Raw genomic sequence first — 25,989 nt, 5'->3', positions numbered from 1 at the left:
ATTTATCCCAAGTTTTCTATGTGTTTCTTTTGATGGTAAGATAGGAGTAGGTGTAATAGTGAGATAGGTACTACACCAATATGGCGTTTGAATAAGCCCTTGATAGATTCTGGTTCCCCTGCCTTTCATCTATGTTCTAATACATATTTATCATGTCTCTCCTCTGACACTTTTTCTAGCTTCCTATGAAATCTTAGCTAAAGTGGGACTTTTTGAGTGAGAAATTTGAAGTTTTCAGAGCTTGATATTCATTCCATAGGAAAAATGACTTGTAATATATATATTTAAAAAGAGTTATTTATTTATTTAAAAGGCAGAGTTACAGAGAGAAGAGAGACAGTAAGAGAAAGAGAGATCTTCCATCTGCTGGTTCACTCCCCAAGTAGCCACAGTGGCCAGGGCTAGGCCAGACCAGAGCAAGAGCCGGAGCCTCATTCCGGGTCTCCTCTGTGTGTGCAAGGGCCCAGGCACTTGGACCATCTTCTGCTGCTTTCCCAGACATATTAACAGGGATCTGGATTGGAAGTGGAACAGACAGGACTTGAACTGATGCCTGTGTGGGTTCCTGGCAGTGGCTTCACCTGCTATGCCACAGTGGCAACCTTGACTTTTAACAGATTTAAGGGACCCCACCAGTTAATCTTTACTAGGATCTTTTTACTTAGGGTGAGATTATGAGCATGTTGACTTTGTATTTTTATGTCCACATTTGGCTTATTTGTGCATATGTTATAAATGTAAGTGAAATCAATAAAAGCTTATTACAATGCAGGTGGCCTTGGCATTTTAATTAGGACCTGTGACATGTATATCTTGCCCACCTGAATTGTGGTTATACTGCTTTTCCACTTAATAATGACACTTTCTGTTCAGTTTCAGAAATCCTGGATTGAAGGAGTATTTGAAAAGAGAGAATGTAACAAAGTCATACCGAGTTCAAAAGACCCGCACAGGTATACTTTTTAATTACATTTTTCTTTTTAAAGCAATGCTACTTGGAGAATTGTTTGTAGTAGCTTAGAAGTATGACCTATCTTCAGGATTTCATCATATTATAAAGTTGGTATTTATTAGTTTTTTTTTTTTTATTATTTTTGACAGGCAGAGTGGACAGTGAGAGAGAGACAGAGAGAAAGGTCTTCCTTTTGCCGTTGGTTCACCCTCCAATGGCCGCTGTGGCCAGCACGCTGCGGCTGGCGCACCACGCTGATCTAAAGGCAGGAGCCAGGTGCTTATCCTGGTCTCCCATGGGGTGGAGGGCCCAAGCACTTGGGCCATCCTCCACTGCACTCCCGGGCCACAGCAGAGAGCTGGCCTGGAAGAGGGGCAGCCGGGACAGAATCCAGTGCCCTGACAGGGACTAGAACCCGGGGTGCCGGCGCTGCAGGCGAAGGATTAGCCTATTAAGCCACGGCGCCGGCCATTTATTAGTTTTAATGAATATTTGTTTCTTTCACTTTATAAAGGCAGCATGTGATTATTATAGAAAATATGGTAAGAATAGGGACCTTGTCAATTTTGTACCTTACTCCAACTCCAGCGCCTAGTAGGCTCCTGATAAACACCTGCTTAACGAGCTACTGAAGTATAAAGAAGTGGGAGGTTAAAGCTGACGACATCACTGTTATTCTTGTGGATTTAATTCCATTTGATGCTCCTGTTCTTCTTGATGGGGAAGGGATGCATAGACATTAGAGAGATAATGCATCCATTCCACTGGGCTTGGGTAATATTAAATAATTGACAATATCTGAATGTTAAATCTTCAAATCATTGTGGGTGTGTCCTATGTCCGAGAAGGGTATGAGTATCTGTGGAAAATAGTAGCTGTTGAGGACATTTCAGGAAACTGTTCTCAGATTATGTAACCGGTGATCTTAGTTCTGGTTTCCTCCTGTAGCCTTCTCATTTGGGCAGATGTGAGACAGCAGAATGGAATGATTTGCGTTTCACTACTGTAACCATTTGGAAGCTCCACTTGTGGAACAAAGTTCAAAAAGGCAATCAGTGAAAGACAGGAGGAAAAAGGGCTGTGGAAAATTCCCCAGGGTAATCAGGTCCATGAAATTAAGACTGGATGGCATTGCCCTTAGTGGAAAAATTAAAAGGAAAATAGAAAAACAATGTTTTAATTAGGGGAATCACTCTATTTTTAGATTCCTGTCTGTTGTTGGCCTTATTTTCATTTAAAGTTTAGAAAACATGACTATGTGCTGATGGAAGGGTAGCATGGTGAGGTTCGTGAAATTCTAGTTCTTTGGGGATGACTACAATAGTATTCCTTGCATTTGTTAAACATTTACCAGTCCCACCTCATTGAATTACCTGTGGGTTTAAGCCCTGTGATCGGAAATTCTCATTTTACCTACTTAGACAGCATTTACAGAATGCCAAGGTAACCTTGCTTGTTCCCTTCGTCGTTTATGATGTCTTGTAATGTGATGGTGGCCACGGTGGAAAACAGACTGGGCTCCAGGTGGCTCCTTTTACTTCTGTAGATGAGGTAGCTACGTAGTTTCCTGGAATCTCATGAAAAGGGACACAAAGTTACTAAGTCTATAAATTAGTCCATGGACTCCGCAAGAATATCAGTATTCTTAATTCTGTGAGTAACCCAAGATCTTCTACGTTATGTAGGTTAAAAAAAATAGTCTCAGGGTTGAAGCTGTGGCGTACAAGGTTAAGCCTCTGCTGCAGTGCTGGCATTGGTTTGAGTCCCAGCTGCTCCTTTTCTGATCCAGCTCTCTGCTGATGGCCTAGGAAAGCAGCAGAGAATGGCCCATGTAACCCTTGTGGGAGACTCAGAAGACGCTCCTGGCCCCAGCTGTTGTGGCCATTTGCAGATTGAATCAGAGGATGGAAGATCTCTTTCTCTCTCTCTCCTTCTTTGTTTTTCTGCCGTTCAAATAAATAAATAAATCTTAAAAATTAATGATTATAATCATACCAACACCCCCCCATTGTTTCACAAATATTTCATGGAACTTGACAAAAATTCATATGCATGTTTGAAATGTTCATAAAAGTAAAACAGTTTTGACAAAGGAGAAGAAAACATATAGAATTTGCCATATCAGTTATCAAGATAAATTACAAATCATAAATCAATGAAACAGAATGGCTTTTGGCAGGAGTAGAAATAGATCAATGACAATGTTTGACTTGATAGTGTTTCATGGTTTAAAAATTATTTTCGATGTGTTTTCTTACTTGGTTTTCAAGAATTCTGTGTTACCCTCATATTTAATAATTACAGCTATCATACTTACGGGTACTCTAAGACATTTCACATATGTTAGCTTTTATAATTCTTTCAACACTCATATAGGGCATATTAAAAAAATTTTTTTTGGGCAATCCCCATAATAAATTTTATTCACTGCTTTGCAATTTTCTCATGATTGTACATCTATTAAGTTTAAACAGATTACAGTACCTACTTTTGTTTTTTTATCTTCAGATTTTTAAAAACATTTTTTCAATGCTTTTTTTTTTTTTTACCCAGAAACCTTTATTTTAAGGTATATAAATTTCATGTACTTCATAAATACAACTTTAGGAACATAGTGACTCTTCTCATCCTACCCCTGCCCCCACCCTTTTTCCTCCTCCCTCTCCTATTCCCATTCTTATTTTTTACTAAGATCTATTTTCAATTAACCTTGAACACATCAAATTAACTCTATACTAAGTAAAGAGATCAACAAATAGTATAAAAAAAACTCTTCCTCAACATTCTAGACATGGGCTGTTCAAAGTCATTGCATATCTAAGTGTCATTTTCACTTCTATAGTTTACCTTTTAGGTGCTCTATTAGTTACCACAGATCAGGGAGAACATATGAGGGACTGGCTTGTTTCACTAAGTATGATGTTTTTCACTTGCATCCATTTTGTTGCAAATGACAGGCTTTCTTTCTTTCTTTTTTTTTTTTTTTTTACTGCTGTGTAGTATTCTATGGTGTACATATCCCATAATTTCTTTAGCCAGTCATCAACTGATGGAAATTTGGACTGATTCCATATCTTAGCTATTGTGAATTGAGCTGCAATAAACATGGGGTTACAGATAACTCTTTCATATGCTGATTTCATTTTCCTTGGGTAAATTCCCAGGAGTGGGAATATGACCAGGGCTGGGTCATATGAGAGGTCTATATTTGGATTTCTGAGGTATCTCCATACTGTCTTCTTCCACAATGGCTTTAACAGTTTGCATTCCCACTAACAGTGGATTAGGGTACCTTTTTTCCCCACATCCCCGCCAGCATTTGTTTGTTGATTTCTGTATGAAAGCCATTCTAACATGGGTGAAGTGAAACCTCATTATGGTTTTGGTTTGCATTTCCCTGTTGGCTGGTGATCGTGAGCATTTTTTCATGTGTCTGTTGGCCGTTTGGATTTCCTTTTTTGAAAAATAGTTGTTTAAGTCCTTTGCATATGGGGCTGATATTACTTCCAGATGTGAAAACAGGGGCTTAGAGAAATAATTAAATCAATGAAATTTAATTCCAAGCTCAATATTCTATCAATTAGATTATAGTTGCTGCAATATAATTATATTTGGTAAATGGCATGTGGGACTGTTTAGGAAGAGATATAGGAATACTTAGCAAACTATCATACAGTAGGTAATTACTGTATAAGCATTAAGTATTTCTTCAAATTTATCAGTAAACTAACAGGCATTTTATTTCTTTAATTTAGATGTACTTCAGGATGCCAGGTGTGTCAGAATTTAATCAGGTAAGACTTAGATATGTAAGATTCCTTGTAACTTGAAGGCACCTTATTTAAAATGTGTCTGGAGCAGTTTCCTAACATTGGAGTGGACTCAGTGAAAGATGAATGCTGTTTACCTTTCCAAGGATGGTGTTTAGATTGTCATTGTGATTTAGTTCATGGAGCCAAAGATTTATTTATTTGGAAAGCAGGGTGACAGAGAGCAAGATGAGAGACAGAATGAGAGAGAGAGAGAGAGAGAGTGAGAGAGAGAGAGAAATCTTCTATCCATTGGTTCACTCCCCAAATGATCACAACAGCTGGGGCTGGGCTAGGCTGAAGCCAGGAGCAACTCTATCTGGGTCTTCCACATGGTAGCAGAGGCCAAGCACTTGGGCCATCTTCTGCTGCCTTCCCAGATGCCTTAGCAGGGAGCTGGATCAGAAATGGAGAAGCTGCCACTCAGACTTGCTCTCTGATATGGAATGTTGGCATTTCTGGAAGTGGATTTAACCTGCTGCATCACAATGCTGACCCCCTAAATCTTATTTAAACTTGCCACTGAAGCTCATACTAAAATTGTATAATTGGGAGCTTTAGCTGTGAAAATAATAAAATAAGGTCCTTCTTGAAAAAGGGATATGTAAATTTAGGATTATGAATTTTCTTTTAAGAGGAGAATTGCTTTAATTAAAGAGAGACAGTGAAGCAAATCTGTACTTTGTCTACTCATGTACTAGATCACAAGTTGACTTGCTTATGTTGACAAAAGCTAAAGAAAACAGAAATTTACTATCTAGACAGCTCAACAAAATACTTACCTGCTGATTAATTAAGGTGAAGTGAAAGTTGCAAGTAGGGGAACTGTTCTCAATTATTTATGTTAAGTGACAAACTTTTCCTCTTTATATTTATTTTAAGGAGATGAGAATTGATGTCACATTGTTTTCCTACTCATTTTACTCATCTAAATTTTACCTCTCAGTCTCTATATTTCTGTCCAATTTTATTCAACATGTTATAGACAATGCATAAAATGATGCAGTGTAACTAGAGAAAAGAATTATTTTGTTAACATGAATTCTAAAACTCAACTGATAAAAATCATTGAAGATATAACTTAATGATTTAGTCCATTCTCTCTCTGTCCATCTGACCATCCATCCATCCTGACCTGCTTTTGCTGATTCATGCACTACTCAAGCTGCTTCTAAGTCCTGTTTGAGAGAGGCTGTCCACTCTTGGCTTCTCTGTGCAGTAGCTTACCAGCTACTTCTCTATTTAAAATTATTTCTTTATGCAAACTTTCAAAGTTTATGTGAGACACTTGGTAAACCTAAAGTACCATCTAAGTTTTGTATGTTGTGATTTAATATTGTACTTATAACACTAAGAATATTTTCTGGTCATTTTGATTGGATTTAAGAAACTTTCTGTACTTTTTTGATTATACACAAGGCTTTTATGTCTTTAGCTCAACATTTCCAGGGTGGATAGGTATCAGTAATGATGTATTGATTCCGTCTACTTTTACTGGTTTAGTTGCCCTCTAGAACCCATGCTTGAGCTATACACAAAATCTTAGAATACTATAGCTATGTATTTTCTAGAACACTGGTCAGCCAATTGGGATGTACCGACTCAATGAAATTAGAAAAAGACATTGAGGGTTCTTAAATAGAGATTAGAATTTCTATTTTTGTTATTTATTTTTCAAGATTTATTTCTGCTTATTTGAAAGGCAGATCTAGAGAGAGAGAGAATATCTTGCTTCCGTTGGTTCACTCCCCAAATGGCTGCAATGGCCAGGGCTGGGCCAGGTTGAAGGCAGAAACCTACAACTTCATCCAGGTCTTCTACATGGGGGCAGGGGCCCAAGTCCCTGGGCCATCTTTCATTGCTTTCCCAGGTGCTTTAGCTTAACCTGCCATGTCACACCGTGGCCCCTGTTTCTATTTTTTTAAACCTAAAAAACCCCAATAAACTAATTTAAATATATTTTTAAAATTTTGTGGTGAAAAAATCTCCTTTCTACTCTTGTCCCTAGAGAGGAGATGGCAAGTCCTACTTCTGTTACTCACGGTTTCCTTCACTACTAGTGTTTTAAGATTCCTTTCAGAGTTTTAAATCCATAAAGAAGCAATAATAAATACATTTTAAAATTTTTATTCAGCTCTCTGTTTTCCACAAATCTTTTGTTATTGGCTGTGTCTTAGTCTATTCAATCTAATGTACCAAAATCCCATAAACTAGGTAGCTCCTAAAGAACAGAAATTTATTTCTCATAGTTCTGAAGTCTGAGAAGTCCAGGATGAAGGTGCTGGCAGGTTTGGTGTCAGGTGAGAGCCAGTGTTTTCATTGTAGTGCACTTGGTGAGAGTGACAAGGTAACTCTCTGAGATGTCTTTTTTTTTTTTTTAAGAGTTTATTTATTTATTTATTTGAGAGATAGACTTCTAGAGAGAGGGAGAGACAGAGAGAGGTCTTTCATCTGCTGGTTCAGTCCTCAAATGGTCACAACAGCCTGGGCTGGGCCAGGCCAAAGGCAGGAGTAAGGAGCTTCTTCTGGGTCTCCCACACAGTTGCAGGTGCCCAAGCACTTGGGCCATCTTTTACTGCTTTCCCAGGACATAGCAGAGAGCTGGATTGGAAGAGGAGCAGCCAGGACATGAACCGGCACCCATATGGGATGCTGGCTCCCCAGGCATAGGCTTAGCCTATTATTTACGCCACAGCACCAGCCCAAGGTGTCTTTTATAAGGGTAATAAATCTCAGTCATAAGGGCAGAGCCCCATGACCTAATCACCTCCCAAAGGCCCTTATCTCCAAACGTTAAGATTTCAGCATATGAATTTGGGGAGGATGCAGACATTCAGATAATACACCGTGAATGCTCTGCTGAACTTCACTGTTAACCATATGCCTTAGAGCTCTTTCTATCCAGGACAGAGAACGCTTTGCTTTTTTACAACACAAGAATATGTCATAGGCCGGCGCCATGGCTTAACAGGCTAATCCTCCGCCTTGCGGCGCCGACACACCGGGTTCTAGTCCCGGTTAGGGCGCTGGATTCTATTCCGGTTGCCCCTCTTCCAGGCCAGCTCTCTGCTGTGGCCAGGGAGTGCAGTGGAGGATGGCCCAAGTGCTTGGGCCCTGCACCCCATGGGAGACCAGGAGAAGCACCTGGCTCCTGCCTTTAGATCAGCGTGGTGCGCCAGCCGCAGCGGCCATTGGAGGGTGAACCAATGGCAAAAAGGAAGACCTTTCTCTCTGTCTCTCTCTCACTATCCACTCTGCCTGTCAAAAAAAAAAAAAAAAAAAAAAAAAAGAATGTGTCATAAATTATTTAGTTGGTTTGGTCTTAATGGACATTTAGATTATTTAGTTATTTTCAGTCTTTCACAATTGTGAACAGAACCACAATGAATAATTTAGGACATCTATACTTTCATTTGTGGATTAACTACTCTTTAATATGTGAATTGACAATGTATAATTTATAAATAAGTATACACTAAGCTTTAAATTCTATATGTTAGAATTTTAATTCTTCCTTATGATTGTCCATAATTCTTCAAAAATTAGAAATTCATTTCACTTTCATGAATTTAATTGTTATATTTTCTTTATTTTTTATATAATTTTAACTTCCAAAAATTTTAACCTTTTAGTTTGCTTAGTTTATTTTGTTTTATAATAGAAACAGTAGCTATTCTATTAAATATTTTGTAAAATTGCAGACAACCTAAGTGTCCATCAGCTGATCAGTGGGTAATCAAAATGTGGTACATATCCCTAAGAGAATCCTATTCAGCTATAAGAAGGGCTGAAATCTTGTCATTTGTGACAACATGGATGGAACTGGAAGTCATTATGTTAAGTGAAATAAAGCACAGAAAAATATGTACTTCATCATTTCACTCATATATGAAATCTAAAAAAAATTGATCTTACAGAATTTGAGAGTAAAATGGTAGTTACCAGAGGCTCCAGAGAATGAGTGTGAGAGGTATGGGGAGAGTTAATGGGTTCTAATTTATTGTTAGGAAGGAGAAATAAGTTTTGGCATTCTGCACTGTAGAGTGGCTATAGTATAATTTAAAATGGTAATACAATTTTAAAAAAGATACAAGAAAGAATTTTGAATGTTTTTACCATAAAGTAGCGATAAGTGTTTGAGGATATAGATATGTTTACCCTTATTTGAACATGAAAAAAAAAGTATCAAAATTAGAAAAAATATTGAAACACCACATGGTACCCCACAAATATGTTTTATGTAGCTGTTAGAATTTTTTTTTAAAGATTTATTTATTTTAATTGAAAGTCAGAGTTACACAGAGAGGGAGAGTCAGAGAGAGAGAGGTCTTCCATCTGCTAGTTCACTCCCCAATTGGCTGCATCGGCTGGAGATGTGGCGATCCAAAGCCAGAAGCCAGGAGCTTCCTCCAGGTCTCCCATGCGGGTGCAGGGGCCCAAGGACTTGGGCCATCTTCTTCTGCTTTCCCAGGCCATAGCAGAGAGCTGGATCGGAAGTGGAGCAGCTGGGACTCGAACCAGTGCCCACATGGGATGCCAGCACCGCAGGCGGTGGCTCTACCCGTTACACCATAGTGCCAACCCCCACAAAAACTTTTTTTTTAGAGATTTTTTTTATTTGTTTATTTGAGAGATAGAATTACAGACAGTGAGAGGGAGAGACAGAGAGAGAGGTCTTCCATCTGCTGGTTCACTTCCCAATTGGCCGCAACTGCAGGAGCTGCTCTGATTTGAAGCCAGGAGCCAGGAGTTTCCTATGGTCTCCCACGTGGGTGCAGGGGCCCAAGGACTTGGTCTGTCTTCCACTGCTTTCCCAGGCCATAGCAGAGAGCTGGATCTGAAGAGGAGCAGCTGGGACCAGAACTGGCACCCATATGGGATGCCGGTACTGTAGGCGTCAGCTTTACGCACTACACCACAGTGCTGGCCCCAGCTGTTAGAATTTTTTAAAATACCAATGTTTTGAAAAGTTTCTAATTATTTTCAGGAGTGTTTCTTAAATTTTCCTTCCTTTAAAATTACATTATAGAACTTACTATATTTTTTAATTTATAGTGAAGTGTCATTCATGGCTTTCTTGTAATTATAGTTCTATGTCTACATATGTCTTTAATGTTCCATCTTTTTTATTTGCATTGTCATTCCTTCATATTTATATGAATGAGGAACTAACATGAAGATAATTTTACTTGCATATTAATATTTGAATTATTAGCAAATTTATTGAGGTATTATTTGACATAGAATAAATTATAGATGTTTAAAATAAATACTTTTTAAAAATTACCTTAGCGTTTTTTAAGTGTGCAGTTCACTAGTATTGAGTAAGTTTATATTATTGTGCAGTGGGTCTCCAGGACTTTTTAAATTGCAAAACTGAAACTTTGTATCCATTAAATAACTATTAAATAACAACTTGTCTCCTCCCCAGCCACTGGAAATAAGCATTCTGCTTTTTTTCCCTGTAAATTTGACTATTTTAGATAACTTATTTAAGTGCAATTATACAATTTTTTATGACTTGTTTATTTCAGTTAGCATAATATACTCAAGATTCATCCATGTTGTTGTATATGTCAAAATTTACTTCTGTTCTAAATCCTAATAATACTCCTTTGTATGTATATGAGATCTTCAAAAAGTTCATGGAAAATATGTTATGAAAAAAATAAGCATGAATTTCATTTTTTTGCACCAAAATAAACTTGTACTAACTGGTTGTAACATGTCTGAATAGGATCTAGTTTGAGGTGCTAAGAAGGAAAAAGAGCCCCTGTCAAAGAAACAGGAATTTTACTGAAATTAAAACAAGGAAAAAAATCAAACTGAAGTGAAGCATGGGTGGAAGAATGGTGAAATCACTGATGCTCTAGGAAAAGTTTATGAGTCTCTCTCTCTGTCTCTCCCTCTACTTCTGTAACTTTCAAATAAATATTTTTGACTTCTGACTTTCAAATATATATATATATATATATATATATGTATATATATATATATATATATATATTTTATAAAAGGCAGTGCTGGTATTGTGGCATAGCATGTCAAGCTACCATCTGGGATACTGGCACTGGTTCAAGTCCTAGCAGCTCCACTTCTAATTCAGCTCCCTGCTAATTGCCTGGGAAAAGCAGCAAAAGATGCCTCAAGTGCTTGGGCCCCTGCCACTTGTGTAGGAGACCCAGAAGAAGCTCCTGGCTTCTGTACCAATGATTATTATCAGAAACAATAGCCAACATGATAATCACAGTTCTCACTGGAAAATTAAAGTGAAGACAACTTTCTGCTCAATAGGTGACAGAACTGTTGTACCCACATCAGCTGCAGACAATAGCAGAGCTTTCAGTGGAAATTTTCAACAAATGACATCAAGATCCTGAAGCATTTCTTCCAAGATTTGGAGCAGGAGATGGGACGTAGCTTTACCAGTGTGATCCTGAAGACAAAACACAATCAAAGCAATGGCTACCAAGAGGTGGAAATGTTCTAGTAAGAGCAAAATGAACCTGTCAAGAGCAACGGTCATGGCCACAGGTCTTTTGACATTCAAGGCATTTTGCTTGTTGGGTCTCTGGAGAGCCAAAGAAGAATAATGTCTGCTTATTAGGAGAGTGTTTTGAGAAAGTTAGCCAAAGCTTTAGCAGAAAGAATAATGTCTGGGAGAGCATCTGCAGACGGTCCTTCTTCACCACCACAATGCCCTGGCTTATGCCTTTCATCAAATAAGGAGAATTTTGTGAGAGTTTCAATAGGAAATTACTAGATATGTACCTGATTTGTTCCTTATGATTTCTTTTTGTCTCTAATCTTAAAAATTGTTTTAAAAGGGCGCCTGTGCTTTTTTTCAGTAAATAATGTAAAAAAGAGACTGCATTGACATGGTTGAACCTTCTGTTCCTTAGGGATGTACTAAATGGCTGGTATCATTGCTAAGAAAAATGTGCTGACCTTGATGTCAGCTTTTATTGATGACCAATATTTACATTTGTATTTCCAAAAACTTTTTTAAAAAAGATTTATTTATTTGAAAGTCAGAGTTACACACAGAGACAAGGAGAGGCAGAGAGAGAGAGAGAGAGAGAGGTCTTCCATCCGCTGGTTCACTCCCCAATTTGCCACAATGGCCAGAGCTGCGCCAATCCAAAGCCAGGATCCAGGAGCCTCCTCCGAGTCTCCCATGTGAGTGCAGGGATCCAAGGACTTAGGCCATCCTCTACCGCTTTCCCAGGCCATAGCAGAGAGCTGGATCGGAAGTGGAGCAGCCGGGACTCGAACTGGCGCCCACGTGGGATGCCAGCACTGCAGGCAGAGGCTTGACCCGCTACGCCACAGTGCCGACCCCTCCAAAAAACTTTCAAAAATGTTTTATTGATTTATTTTGAAAGGCAGAGAGAGATCGAGATCGAGGTCTGTCATGTACTGATCATGCCCCAAATGTCTGTAGCAGCCAAGTTTAAGACAGGGACTCTATCCAAGTGCCCCACATAGTTGGCAGGAATACAAGCACTTGGGCCATCGATCAACTGCTTTTCAGGAATATCAGCAGGAAGCTGGATCAGAAGCAGCCACTCCCACCAGACAATTCCAATATGTCAAACTTGACTTCCAGCATGTGAGCATCTCAAGAAACGGCCCAAACTGCTGTGTTTGAAGTCACTTTGTACACCAGGTTTTACCTATTTGTCCATTGAAAGATATTTGGGTTGCTTCTATCTCATGGCTATTGTTAATGCTGCTCTGAAAATGAACGTATAAGAGATTTTTAGGGTTTTTTAAAAATTCATTATTTATTTCAAAGGCTGAGTTACAGGAGAGGGAGGGAGGGAGAGAGAGAGAGATATCTCTTCCATCCTCTGGTTCATTTCCCCAATGGCTTCAATGGGCAGTGCTGGGCCAGGCAGAAGCCAGGAGCCGAGAGCTTCTTCCAGGTTTCTCATGTGAGTACAGGGGCCCAAGTATTTGGGGCATTTTTCTGTTGCCATTAGCAGGGAGCTAGATTGGAAGTGGAATAGTCATGATGCCAACAGGTGCCAATATGGCATGCCAGCGTTGCAGGCAGTGGCTTAATCCGCTGTGCTGCAATGCTGGCCCCTTAGTATTGTTTTTAAAACAATACCCAAATGATTATAGTCTGCAGTCAAGGGAAAGGACCACTGAGGATGTTTCTAAACTTAGAACACAACACATGAGGCTGCGCTGTGGTGTAGCAGATTAAGCTGCCGTCTGCAGCACCGGGATCCCGTTTGGGTGCCAGTTCAATTCCCAGCTCCCCTTCCAATCCAGCTCCCTGCTAATGCACCTGGGAAAGCAGTAGAAAATGGCCCAAGCGCTAGGGCCCCGAACCCATGTGGGAGACCCAGAAGAAGCTCCAGGATCTTGCTTTCAGTATGGTCCAACTCTAGCCGTTGCAGCCATTTGGGGTGTGCACCAGTGAATGGAAGACCTCTCTCTCTCTCTCTCTTTCTCCCTCTCTGTCTCTCTCTTCCCCTAACCCATCTGTAACTCTGCCTTTCAAATAAAATAAATAAATCTTTAAACTTAGAACACAATACAATGTTAGAAATCTTAATGTGAATGTTTATGAATTGTTAATACAAAGGGTCTTCAAGAAGTTCATGGACAATGCTTATTGTGAAAAATAATGTATTGGGCCGGTGCCGCAGCTCACTAGGCTAATCCTCCGCCTGTGGCGCTGGCACCCTGGGTTCTAGTCCCGGTTGGGGCACCAGATTCTGTCCTGGTTGCCCCTCTTCCAGGCCAGCTCTCTGCTGTGGCCCTGGAAGGCAGTGGAGGATGGCCCAGGACCTTGGGCCCCGCACCCACATGGGAGACCAGGAGGAAGCACCTGGCTCCTGGCTTCGGATCGGCACAGTGCGCTGGCCGTAGCAGCCATTTGGGGGTGAACCAATGGAAGGAAGACCTTTCTCTCTGTCTCTCTCTCTCACTGTCTAACTCTGCCTATCAGAAAAAAAAAAAAAAAGAAAGAAAGAAAGAAAGAAAGAAATGGAAAAATAATGTATTGGTTTCAAAATTTTTCATATTAGGGTCAAGTGTTTTGGTGTGGTGGGTTAAGCTACAGTTTGGGACACTCACATCCCATATTGGAATGTCTCATTTGAATCCCAGCTACTCTGCTTCTGATCCAATTTCCTGTTAATGAGCCTCCTGGGAAGTAGCTAATAATTAATCAAGTACTTGGGTCCCTGCCACCTATGTGGTAGACTCAGACTGAGTTCTAGGCTCCTGGCTTTGGCCTCATCCAGCCCCAACTATTGCAGGCATTTGGAGTAGCTGGAAGATCTCTCTCTCTCTCTCTCGCTCTCTCTTTCTTGCTGCCTAAATAAACTTATTTAATTCCATTATTTCACAAACTTTCTGAAGTAACCTTATTTATGGCATTTATATATCCCTCTAGGAAAATGCAGAAATATTGCATCAATTTCCTATTTAAAGTTTTTTTTTTTTCTCTCTGAATTTAAGATGTTACTGTGGTCGATTGATTGGAGACCATCATGGAATAGATTATGCCTGGAGCATGTCAGCTGCGAAGGATGATGAAAATGAACAATGGTCTGTTGAGAAACACACAACGAAAAGTCCTACAGATACCTTTGGCACCATTAACTTCCAAGATGGAGATCACATCTACCACTCCAAGGTTTGCTAATAACCTAAGTTGTTTTTCTGGTTTTGAATAGAGGATAACCTCCAAATGTATCTTGAAGTGTAGATAATCAGATGAAATCAAGTTTGTTCAGGGTGATATGGCCATAGACCAAGTGTAGATAATCAGATGCCCTGGTTTTGTTGTAAATCAATCCAAGTTATTAATCCCTTGATAAGAACATGATTCTCTCTTTCCTTTATGTCAGAGGGCCATTGCACCTTTCCCAGTTGTGATGTGGCCAGCTCTTTCATTGATTAACTTTTCTCTTTCAGCAAGCTTCTACTCTCTGCAGAAGACTGGCTTATTGCTATTTTTTTTTTAAAAGATTTATTTATTTATTTGAAAGTCAGAGTTACACAGAGGGAGAAGGAGAGGCAGAGAGAGAGAGAGAGAGGGAGTGAGAGAGAGAGAGAGGTCTTCCATCCACTGGTTCACTCCCCAATTTGCCACAATGACCAGAGCTGCGCTGATCCAAAGCCAGGATCCAGGAGCTTCCTCTGGGTCTTCCCATGTGCGTGCAGGGGCACAAGCACTTGGGCCATCTTCTACTGCTTTCTCAGTTCGTAGCAGAGAGCTGGATCAGAAGTGGAGCAGCTGAGACTTGAACTGGTGCCCATATGGGATGCTGGCACTGCAAGTGGCAGCTTTACCTTCTACACCACAGCGCCGGGCCAGGCTTATTGCTCTTGGATATAGAAAAGTTAGTACTAATGATCAGGTTTTAGCTGAATGATGGCCATAGGGATTACCAATAGCTTGTGACTGTTCTTATCTTCAAAGTTCTTATGAGGGCCACTTCTCAGGAAAGATAAAGGTCTTCACCCACCAAAGGATACTAACTTGGTCTTTCCTGTCCCTTTATGGGAATTTAGCATGTGATTTGTGTAGTATTGACAGGTTAGCTGTCGCTTAGTGTGTTTTGTTTTGTGCAGGTTAATTACCTGCTGCTTTTTTTTTTTTTTTTTTTTTGACAGGCAGAGTGGACAGTGAGAGAGAGAGACAGAGAGAAAGGTCTTCCTTTACCGTTGGTTCACCCTCCAATGGCTGCTCTGGCTGGCACACCACAGTGATCCGAAGGCAGGAGCCAGGTGCTTTTCCTGGTCTCCCATGGGGTGTAGTGCCCAAGCACTTGGGCCATCCTCCACTGCACTCCCTGGCCATAGCAGAGAGCTGGCCTGGAAGCGGGGCAACCGGGACAGAACCCGGCGCCCCGACCGGGACTAGAACCCAGTGCAAGGCAGAGGATTAGCCTATTGAGCCGCGGCGCCGGCCTACCTGCTGTTTTCTTAGAGGCATCTTTTGCTAGGGAAACTGCAGGTGCAGCGCCCCTCAGGAAAGCTCTAGCTCATCTGTGCTCCAGAATATGGCCATCAGTTGGATGGATTTGAAACACCAGTTCTTCTTCTTTTTTTTTTTTTTTTTTTTTTTTTTTTTTTTTTTTTTTTTTTTGACAGGCACAGTGGATAATGAGAGAGAAAGACAGAGACAGAGAGAAAGGTCTTCCTTTTTGCCATCGGTTCACCCTCCAATGGCCGCTGCGGCCGGCGCATCTCGCTGATCCAAAGCCAGGAGCCAGGTGCTTCTCCTGGTCTCCCATGCGGGTGCAGGGCCCAAGGACTTGGGCCATCCTCCACTGCCTTCCTGGGCCACAGCAGAGAGCTGGCCTGGAAGAGGGGCAACCGGAATAGAATCCGGCGCCCCAACCGGGACTAGAACCCAGTGTGCCGGCGCCGCAAGGTGGAGGATTAGCCTGTTAAGCCACAGCGCCGGCCAACACCAGTTCTTAATATTGCAATCCTGATACAGTTTCACAAAGTGGTTCCACAATGATCTGCATTTCCAGTTATTAGGCCTCCTGCATTTATGTAGATATTTTCTTTAATTATCAAAAAATTGACTCCATTTCTTTCTCCAATTTTTTTGGAGACTTCTTTCTTTTTGTTTTTTTAAAAAGATTTATTTATTTATTTGAAAGAGTTATGCAGAGAGAGGAGAGGCTGAAAGAAAGTCTTCATCCGCTGGTTCACTCCCCAGTTGGCTGCAATGGTTGGAGCTGAGCTGATCCAAAACCAGGAGCCAGGGGCCTCTTCCCTGTCTCCCACGCAGGTGCAGGGGCCCAAGGATGTGGGCCATCTTCTACTGCTTTCCTGGGCCACAGTAGAGAGCTGAATCGGAAGTAGAGCAGCTGAGTTTTGAACGGGCACCCATATGGGATGCCGGCACTGCAGGTGGTGGCCTATCTCGCTAAGCCACAGCGCTGGCCCCTGGAGGGTAATTTCTTATAGAACCCTCTGTGAAATTTTCACCTGAAATTTTACTCTGGGTTTTTTTTGTTTGTTTGTTTTGTTTTTTTGCTTTTGTATTTATTCTTAGTCATTTTTATGTACTCATATTTTCATATACTTAATAAATATTTATTGGGCCTCCAATACTTGCTGTACCCCTAAGTGCGTATGTTCCATGTACTAACAGTGCATGATGTAGGGTGAAGGACAGAGGAATCAATATACAGTATCGTAGAGGGTGAGAGGGCCATGCAAAGGGAATGTTGGGATGAAAGGCGGACTCCTGGGGGGTTGTGTGGAGAGAGGGGCCAGCTGAAAGGAAGAGCAGCTGTGCTGGGACTGGAAAGGCTAGTGAGGTGATTGGGGTCTGATGGAGTTGAAGGGTAAGCCCATGCAGGGTGAAGAATAGCTTCTAGGAGGACTGAATATACGGCTAGACGGATTTCTTGATCGTGAATACGTTTTACATGTAGCATGAGGCTCGCTTTACAGTCTGTGTATCTGAATTTTATTTGGCGTCTCAGAAGAGAAAGTGTTGTGTTTGGACCTAAAATTCTGTCCAGGTTTATCTGGAGCAGCCAACAGGGGTCAGTTATTCATCTTCTGACGCTGCTTTCCCCTTCCCAGGGGTTTATCTTTTTATCCTATTGTGCGTAGGATCTGAGGTGAATGTCTGCCCAGGGCTTCTGCCTAAGGGAGTTGGTTACAAAGGAGATGTAGGACAGTCGTCATGAGGCTTTGGCATAGTTTTCCATCAGCCTTTGGGAGAGAAGACTCTGGAACTGATAATTTAGATCACCTTGGGAGTTTTTCCTGAAATCTCAAGGCATGATGTCTTCTAGGACCAGGAGGACTTAGAGCTGAAGGAGCATAGAGCTGGCAGGAAGAGCTGGGCTAGAGAGGAGGTGCACCGCACAGGGCTGGCTTCTCTGCCCTTCTTCTTGTTTGCTGCAATATAAACCATTTCACAAGTCAACTTGTATTTTTTTCCTACTATATTAATATATAATAAAGCCAGGAAAATTCACTTTCCTCACTTGTAAATTGAATCATGATTGTCCTTAGATTTTCTTTTCCTATCACACATTTTGTGATGGCTGTACCCTCATGATGGTTCAGTCCAGGTTGGCCCAACTGTGGCCATTGTGGCCATTTGGGGAGTGAACCAGTGGATGGAAGATCTCTCTCCCTGTCTCTCCTTCTGTCTGCCTCTCAAATAAATAAACAAATATTTTAAAAAATAAAAAAACAAACTCTAGTATTTTAATTATGAAATTAAGATTGTGTATGATTAAGTTCATGGAAGAATGAATGGTTTTAAACTGCTGTTGTATTCTGGAGGATAGATCCTATTTGCTTGTATAGAGAGCTTCACTGTGATTATTTTTGGCTTAGTTTTTAATTAATAGTTTTAATTGCTCTTATTCCTTATTTCTATATATCTGACTTATTTTTGCTGTTGGTTGGCTAATGCTTGAGGAAGGAAAATTCATTTCAAGATTATACTCTTTCAATGGCCTATAGAGGCAGAATTTTCTAGAAAAAGAAAACCAGTCATGCCACATACTCCTAGACAAAATGCAAAATGATTCTGGAGCTTCTGTATGCTGGTTTGGAATTTCTTCATTTTCTTTTGCTGGTATTGACTATTCAGACATTACTGCTTTGTGAAAAGTGTTTATTTTGGGAAAGAAAATGTTTTTTGGAGGGATAATGGTATATGAAAGAAATAGTTAGAAGGTAAAATTTATAATAAATGAAATGTACATGCTCCTGAATCTTAATTTGAATTGTACAAATATGTGGAATGGCCAAGTAAATTAAAAACCATAGCACTTATGGAAAATCTCATTTTACCTATGTCTTAAAGCTTTTTATTAATGGTTTTTCTGATGTAGTGATTTTGACCAGGCCTTTTGGAGAACATTAGTGGGCTAGCCCTGAAGCCAGAGGAAGCTTTCCTACAGTGATTTGTAATTCCCAGAAGGAACTGAAGGGGGTGTGGGATCATGTAAAAGTAAATATTTCCATTCCATGAAGCTTTAAAGAGACCCCAGACACTTCCTTTCAGGGTTTGGTTATTTCAGTTGCCCTGCTGTGTGCTTATTATTCCTGTACCTGTCATGTATTTTTCACTGTTTTCTGTTCATGCATATATGTGTGTGTTTCAGTATATCAGAACATCTTATGATACAAAATTGGATCATCTTTTACATTTAATGTTGCAAGAGTGGAAGATGGAATTGCCAAAGCTGGTGATCTCCGTCCATGGGGGCATCCAGAGCTTTAGGATGCCTTCCAAGATTAAAGAGATCTTCAGTCAAGGTTTGGTCAAAGCCGCAGAGACCACAGGGGCGTGGATAATAACCGAAGGCATCAATACTGGTACAGCACGCTTCTCTCTCTTTCTCTCTGTTCCGTTTCTTCCTTCCTTCCTTTCTTTCTTTCCTCCCCTTATTTCCTTCCCTCTTTCATTCCCTCCCTCCATTTTGCCTTTCTGTCCTCCTTCTATTTTCTCTTTGTGGCCATGAAGCAGGTAGCATGGCACCCAATCGGCTCTTATCTACTCTCAGGAGATATGGTGGTATAAAGTGGGAAGACAAAAATCCTAGTGACTGGAAAACAAGTCTAGCTGAGTCATAAATCGATCCTGGAATGTGTCTCTGCTGTTATCAAAATTGCTGTTTCAACATAACTTCAAATAAACTTCTGGCACAGAAAATACTCTTTTTTAAAAAAAGAAATTTATTTATTTATTTAAAAGTTAGAGTCGCACAGAGAGAGAGAGAGAGAGAGAGAGAGGTCTTCCATCCACTGGTTCACTCCCCAGATGGCCACAATGGCCAGAGCTGTGCCAATCTGAAGCCAGGAGCCAGGAGCTTCTTCCTGGTCTCCCACAAGGATGCAGGGGTCCAAGGACTTGAGGCATCTTCTACTGCTTTCCCAGTTCATAGCAGAGAGTGGAATTGGAAATGGAGCGGCTGGGACTCGAACTGACGCCCAAATGGGATGCTGGCACTGTGGGTGGCGGCTTTACAGCACTGGCCCCAGAAAATACTCTTTTCTGAACTTCAGACTATGGTGAGGGTAGAAGGGACATTGAATCCATGCCAGTGTATAGTATGTGTGGCCCTGGCCATTACCTAAACTCATGCAGTCATGGTTAAGTTCTCAGACACTGGAGATGTCAGTGAAGTGTGCAAAATTGCATTGAGTGTATTGGGCATGAGAAGGTAATTACTTTTTTGGATTGCTGCTATGGTTGCCAGTACATTCACTGTCTCTGTCACAGGCTCTTTCATGCTCTTTGAAATCTGACATTCAAGAACTTCCTACAGTGGCCTCTGAACCCTATTTCTCTACCTCAGTATTTATGAATTGTTTGCCTATTACAATCACCTGGGGAGCTTTTAAAAAATACATATGCACAGGCTCTTCCGTGGATGAATCATAGGCTTTCAGGGTGGAGCTTCCAAAGTTTCTCTGATGTGCAGCCAGAATGGAGACCTAGTGACTCCACACAGTTTCTTCTTTGTCATATTAACCTGTGGTTTCCCATCTCCCCTTCCCTTTTCTCTCTCGATTTGAAATTCCATAGCCAGTGTCTTCTGTTAAATTCTGTGTGTCCTTTAAGATCTAAACAAGATGCCAACAGACCCATGAAGCAGCACCTCAGTATCTCAACGAGAGCTGCTCACTTCTGTCTCTTAATTTCTGTAGTGCTTACTGCCTGGAGCTCAGGGAGCCTGTTTAAATTTTGCCTTGCTGATTGCAATGGATCTGTGTGGGACCTCTCCTTCCTGGTTTTGATTTAGGGGAGAGGTGCGTGAACATCTAGTAACACACACTGGTTCACCAACGGTGTATTTTGACAAAGAAAGAGAGAGAGAGAGAGAGAGAGAGAGAGAGAGAAAGAAAGGGAGGAAGAAAGAAAGAAAGAAAGAAAGAAAGAAAGAAAGAAAGAAAGAAAGAAAAGAAGGAAGGAAAAGGGAAGAAGGAAGGGAGGGAGGAAGGAAAGGGGGAAGAAAGGCAGACAGAGGAAGAAAGAGAAAGAGTATATCTAAGAGATTTGAGCTTTCTGTAACTCTACCTTTCAAATAAATGAATAAAAATTTTTTAAATTTATTAATTTATTTGAAAGGTAGAGTTACACAGAGAGAGAAGGAGAGGCAGAGAGAGACAGAGGTCCTCCATCTGCTGGTTCACTCCCCAGTTGGCAGCAATGGCCGGAGCTGTGCTGATCCAAAGCCCAAAAGCCAGGAGCTTCTTCCAAGTCCATTTGTACATTACTTACTTTATTTCCAATTTTTTATAGGGGTGGGGAAGTTTTACAGAGTTCAGAGAAAAGTGGACTTGGGCAAGGCCTTTTCTTTGAGTAACTGCATTAGGTCCTTTATTTTACTGACTGCTTTTTTAAAAAAAAAATTTTTTTTGAAAGGTGGAGAGAGAGAGAGAGAGAGAGAGAGAGAGAGAGAAATTGGCCAAGAATGCTCTTATATGCTAGTTTGCTCCCCAAATACCCGTGTTCGCTGGGACAGGGCCAAAGCTGAAGCTAGGAGCTGAGAGCTCAAACCAGGTGTCCCACAAGGGTGGCAGGGACTCAGTCACTTGAGCCATTATTGCTGCCTCTTGGAGTCTTCATTGACAGGGAGTTGGAGTTAGGAACCAGATGTGGAAATCAAGCTGAGGTATTCCAGTTTGGGACACAACCGTCTTACCTGGTGTCTTAACCCCTGCACTAATGCCCACCCCATACTTAAAAAAGATTAGGGATAATTAACCTAAAGGAACCCAAATACAATAATGTGAGGTAATTCATGGGATGAACATCAAATTCAAAATTTATACTCACCGGAGCACTCCAAGCAGTCATACAATTGCTTATGAAGTAACTTTAACCATCATCTTGTTATCAGTACTGTTAATAAATGGGTGATTCACCTTACCATCCAATTTCCTATACAAAAGATGTGGGAAATAAATACCCAAATAGCAGTACATCTCACTTAATTCAACTAGAGCTTCTCTAGGGCCCAACTCTTGGAGGACTGGTCCTGGGAGTAGCTGTGGCAGCATCCCTGGAGAGGTTGTTGGAAACACCAGCCTCAGGCTCTACTTCCAGAACCCATCAGAATCTACATTTTAACAGCTTGCACAGTTAATTCTGTGCATATTTACACTAGAGGAACTCTGCTTATGAACTTCTGTCTATTCTTGAGATGTTTCTCAGCTATGGTGAAACACAATTTGGCACGAATCTTTGATATTTACTTAAATTGATTGTCATGGACCTTAAGAACCTACTATATATAAAGCAATTGGGTAAATGGTATTCACACCTCATATCAAAGACCCTGGTATGTTATAACTATTTATAACTTTGAATCAGTTTACTTTAGTGAAGCAAGGGACACATCTGTAAGATGTTTTGTTGGGACATCAGGATCGGAGAAGATTAGAAACAAAAACTTAAAATATTCCTGGTGTCAGGATTGGCTTGTTGAGAAAGAACAAGACACAGACACTCTGCTTAGGCAAGAATGGGATTAGAACCAAGGTGGTAGGTAGAAACTGCCCAAAGCCAGAGGGGAATAGTGCAGGTACAGAGGTCAGTGATAACAGAAAAAGGTGTTGAGTGAGAATAAGGAAGCCAAGATATCAGAAGCTATTTCCTCTCTGCCAGCAACATTTTTTGAGTGGCCTTTATGCTTGTCTGTTTGTCATGTTTTTCTCTTCCTGGCAGTCACTGTGTTTTATGTGATTTGTGAGCTAAAACTTGACTTCTAAACTGGTTGTTTGTAGGAGTGTCCAAGCATGTTGGAGATGCCCTGAAAGCTCATTCCTCTAAGTCCTTGAGAAAAATCTGGACAGTTGGAATCCCTCCTTGGGGTGTCATTGAGAACCAGAAAGATCTTATTGGAAAAGATGTAAGTAGACAGTCCTTTGACAACAAGGAAATCAGTATGTGTCCAAAATCTCCTACGTAACACTGCACCTGGATTTCTAGAAGATTCTTCAGATGTAATGTATTCAAAGGCAACTCTGGACTTCCTTCTACTTCCCTCACTGTATCTTAGAAAATGGCATTGCAGATACTCAAGTGAAAAGCTTCAGACTAATCCTAGAACCATGCTTTGTCTCACACCTCAGATCTGGTCCATTTGTAAACTATCTTATCTTGACTTTTAAAATACACCCAGAATCTGACCTCTTCTTTAGGTTCAAGCCACCAGTATCTGACATCTGAGTGGTTATAATCTCCTTTCTTACCCTTGCTCTTATCTCTGATTGCAGTCTGTTGTTAATATAGCAGCTAGAATGATTCATGTAAAATAGAAACCAGATCATGCTGTTCCTTTTGACAAAACCTTTCTATTGCTCTTGTGTTGCTTGATGCTTGTAATGGTTTGCTGGTAGTGAAATGAAGCATATTCTTTTTTAAAAACAATTTTATCAGGGCCGGCACTGTGGAGTAGTGGGTAAAGCTACTACCTGCAGGGCCGGCATTCCATATGGGCACCAGTTTGAGTCCCGGCTACTCCACTTCCTATCCAGATCTCTGTTATGGCCTGGGAAAGCAGTTGTAGATGATCCAAGTGCCTGGGCCCTTGTACCCTCATGGGAGACTTGGAAGAAGCTCCTGGCTTTTGGGCTTTGGATCAGCACAGCTCCGACCATTGCTGCCAACTGGGGAGTGAACCAGCAGATGGAGGACCTCTCTCTCTGCCTCTCCTTCTCTCTCTGTGTAACTCTGACTTTCAAATAAATTAATAAATTTAAAAAATTTTTATTTATTTATTTGAAAGGTAGAGTTACAGAGAGAGAGAGAGAAAGAGAGAGAGAGAGGTCTTCCACCTGCTGTTTCACTTCTCAAATGGCCGCATCATCCAGAGCTGGGCTGATCCGAAGCCAGGAGCCAGGAGCTTCTTCCGGGTCTCCTACGTGGGTTCAGGGGCCCAAGCACTGGGCCATTGTCTGCTACATTCCCAAGCACATTATCAAGGAGCTGGATTGAAAGTGAAGCAGCTGGGACTCGAACGGGTACCCAAATGGGATGCCAGTGCTATAGGCAACGGCTTTACCTGCTGTGACACAGTGCCAGCTGCATAAGGCATATTCTTAATTTGGGCCTTGCTATTTCTCTTCTCCCATTGGTTTCATTCATTCATTTTTTTTTTTTTTAAATGAGAGATTTAACCTTGCATGGCCAGAGTCACCACAGGTATTTCTTATTTATTTATTTATTTATTTATTTATTTATTTATTTTTTGGACAGGCAGAGGTAGACAGTGAGAGAGAGAGACAGAGAGAGATAGGTCTTCCTTCTGTTGGTTCTCCCCACAAATGGCTGCTATGGCCAGCGCGCTGCGCCGATCCGAAGCCAGGAGCCAGATGCTTCCTCCTGGTCTCCCATGCAGGTGCAGGGCCCAAGCACTTGGGCCATCCTCCACTGCCTTCCCGGGCCACAGCAGAGAGCTAGACTGGAAGAGGAGCAACCATGACAGAACCGGCTCCCCAACTGGGACTAGAACCCGGTGTGCTGGCACCGCAGGCGGAGGATTAGCCTAGTGAGCCGTGGTGCCGGCCTCATTCATTCTTATGTATTGAGTCTTTCATCCTATTTGTTTGTTGAAAGGGAATGGATGGGTCTATTTGTAGGGCTAATAACTTTTCAATAAAAATATCAGATATTGGAAAAGGCATAATAAAGAAGGTTAACTACTGTTAGGACATTGGATGTATCATTCTTGAGGTTTTTTTCTTATTTAAAAAAATGTATTTGAAAGGCAGAGAGACAGAAAAATGTATCTTTATCTTTCATCTCTTGATTCAGTCCCCAAGTGTCTCCAACAGCCAGAAGTGGGTCAGACCAAAGCCAGGAGCCTGAAACTCAACCTGGGTCTCCCATGTGGGCAGCAGAGACCCAATTACTTGAGCCATGAAGCTGCTTTTTGGGGTTTGCATGAGCAGGAAGCTGTAGCCAGGGGCTGGGACTGAACCTTGAACTTATGTACTCTAAAATGGAACATGGGGATCTTAACTGCTGGCATAAATACCCACCCCTGATTTTTCTTACTCAAGAATTTCAGCAGATTTTATGTGTTTCTGTCCTTTAATCATGTTCAAATTGTCCTGTTTTGGCCAGTGGAGCTTTTTAAGCTGTCTCCTGCATTTTTTTTACACAATTCTATTGTTTTTCATAACTCCCTTAATTTTTAAATATGAAACAACTCTCAGGCCCAGTGTGTATACTTTTTACTCCCTAAGGTAATGGCTGGTTGCTTTTAGTAGGACATAATATGAGGAGATGATAGTTGAGAATCAAGGGTGCCTAATAGTATTTGAGTACTTTGAATTAATCAACTATTAATCAACTATTCCTCTGTTATTGTCCATTGAAGTAGTTTCCTGGTTTTTGCTTTTGTGGAAAATTATATTAATATTGTGATAAAAATATATAAATATTTAGTACTAGCTTGCTTGTTTTCCTAAAAATAATTATCAAGGTAGAATAAATGGAAGAACCAGTTAGTGTGTGCATTTAGGAAATGTGGTAACAATTTATATTCTGTGGACAAGATATGCGGGAACCCATTTCCCCAGACCGTTGACAGTTCTGGGTTATCTGGCTTTATCAAACCTTGCCATTCTGATAAGTTTAAATAAGACCTAATTATTCTTAGTTCTATTTCTTTGATTACTAGTGAGATTCAACATCTCTTGATATGATTTTCATGCATTTTTAGGTAAGGTTTTTACACTTACCTTTGAAAGACTTTTTATATTGTAACTTAATCTAGTCACATTTTTGTTGTATATACTGCATTTCTCACAGTTTTAAATTTTACATTGTTTATAATATTCATCAATAAATATGAAATAATTTTATTAATCATTTTCTTTTTGGTTTCTGGCCTCAGAGTCATGCTTTAGAATTAAAGTTACTTTTAAAATCTAGTGTTTCTAAAATTCACCATGCTTTTTATGTCCCTTATTTCTTTGAAGTCTCATAGTGCTTACACATTAGGAAAATAAGCCTGAGAAAGGAGGCAGCAATGACTCAGAGATAGTTAGTAAGTGAAAGAACCTGAACTTAAACTTGGTCTCTCTGATTCTATATTCTGTGTGCTTGCTTCTAAGAGTACATATGGGGACAGGTGTGTGGTTCTGTGGGTTAGGCCACCACTTGGAATGCCTGTATCCCATATAGCAGTGCCTGAGGTCGTGTCCTAACTCTGCTTCTGCTTCAGATTCAGCTTCCTGCTAAGGAGCTCC

General features: G+C 40.8%; 1 protein-coding gene across 7 annotated transcripts in view; it reads left to right on the top strand.

The window, feature by feature from the left end:
* Window positions 1–25,989, top strand: part of TRPM6 (transient receptor potential cation channel subfamily M member 6) — a 148,046-nt gene that overhangs the window by 27,771 nt on the left and 94,286 nt on the right. For 6 of the 7 annotated variants that reach the window (XM_062208420.1, XM_062208423.1, XM_062208425.1 and 3 more), the window contains exons 2-6: window positions 874–953; window positions 4,708–4,746; window positions 14,242–14,419; window positions 18,885–19,098; window positions 22,516–22,640. In XM_062208420.1, the coding sequence (XP_062064404.1) occupies window positions 874–953; window positions 4,708–4,746; window positions 14,242–14,419; window positions 18,885–19,098; window positions 22,516–22,640 (636 nt within the window). Of the gene's footprint in view, window positions 1–873; window positions 954–4,707; window positions 4,747–14,241; window positions 14,420–18,884; window positions 19,099–22,515; window positions 22,641–25,989 lie in introns of those variants that run through there. The other variant, XM_062208424.1, reaches the window with a different exon arrangement.

The sequence above is a fragment of the Lepus europaeus genome, chromosome 12 (genome assembly GCF_033115175.1).
Source record: "Lepus europaeus isolate LE1 chromosome 12, mLepTim1.pri, whole genome shotgun sequence".
NCBI lineage: Eukaryota > Metazoa > Chordata > Mammalia > Lagomorpha > Leporidae > Lepus > Lepus europaeus.
Note: the sequence above shows the minus strand (reverse complement) of the source record. Positions and strands in the feature narration are given on the sequence as shown.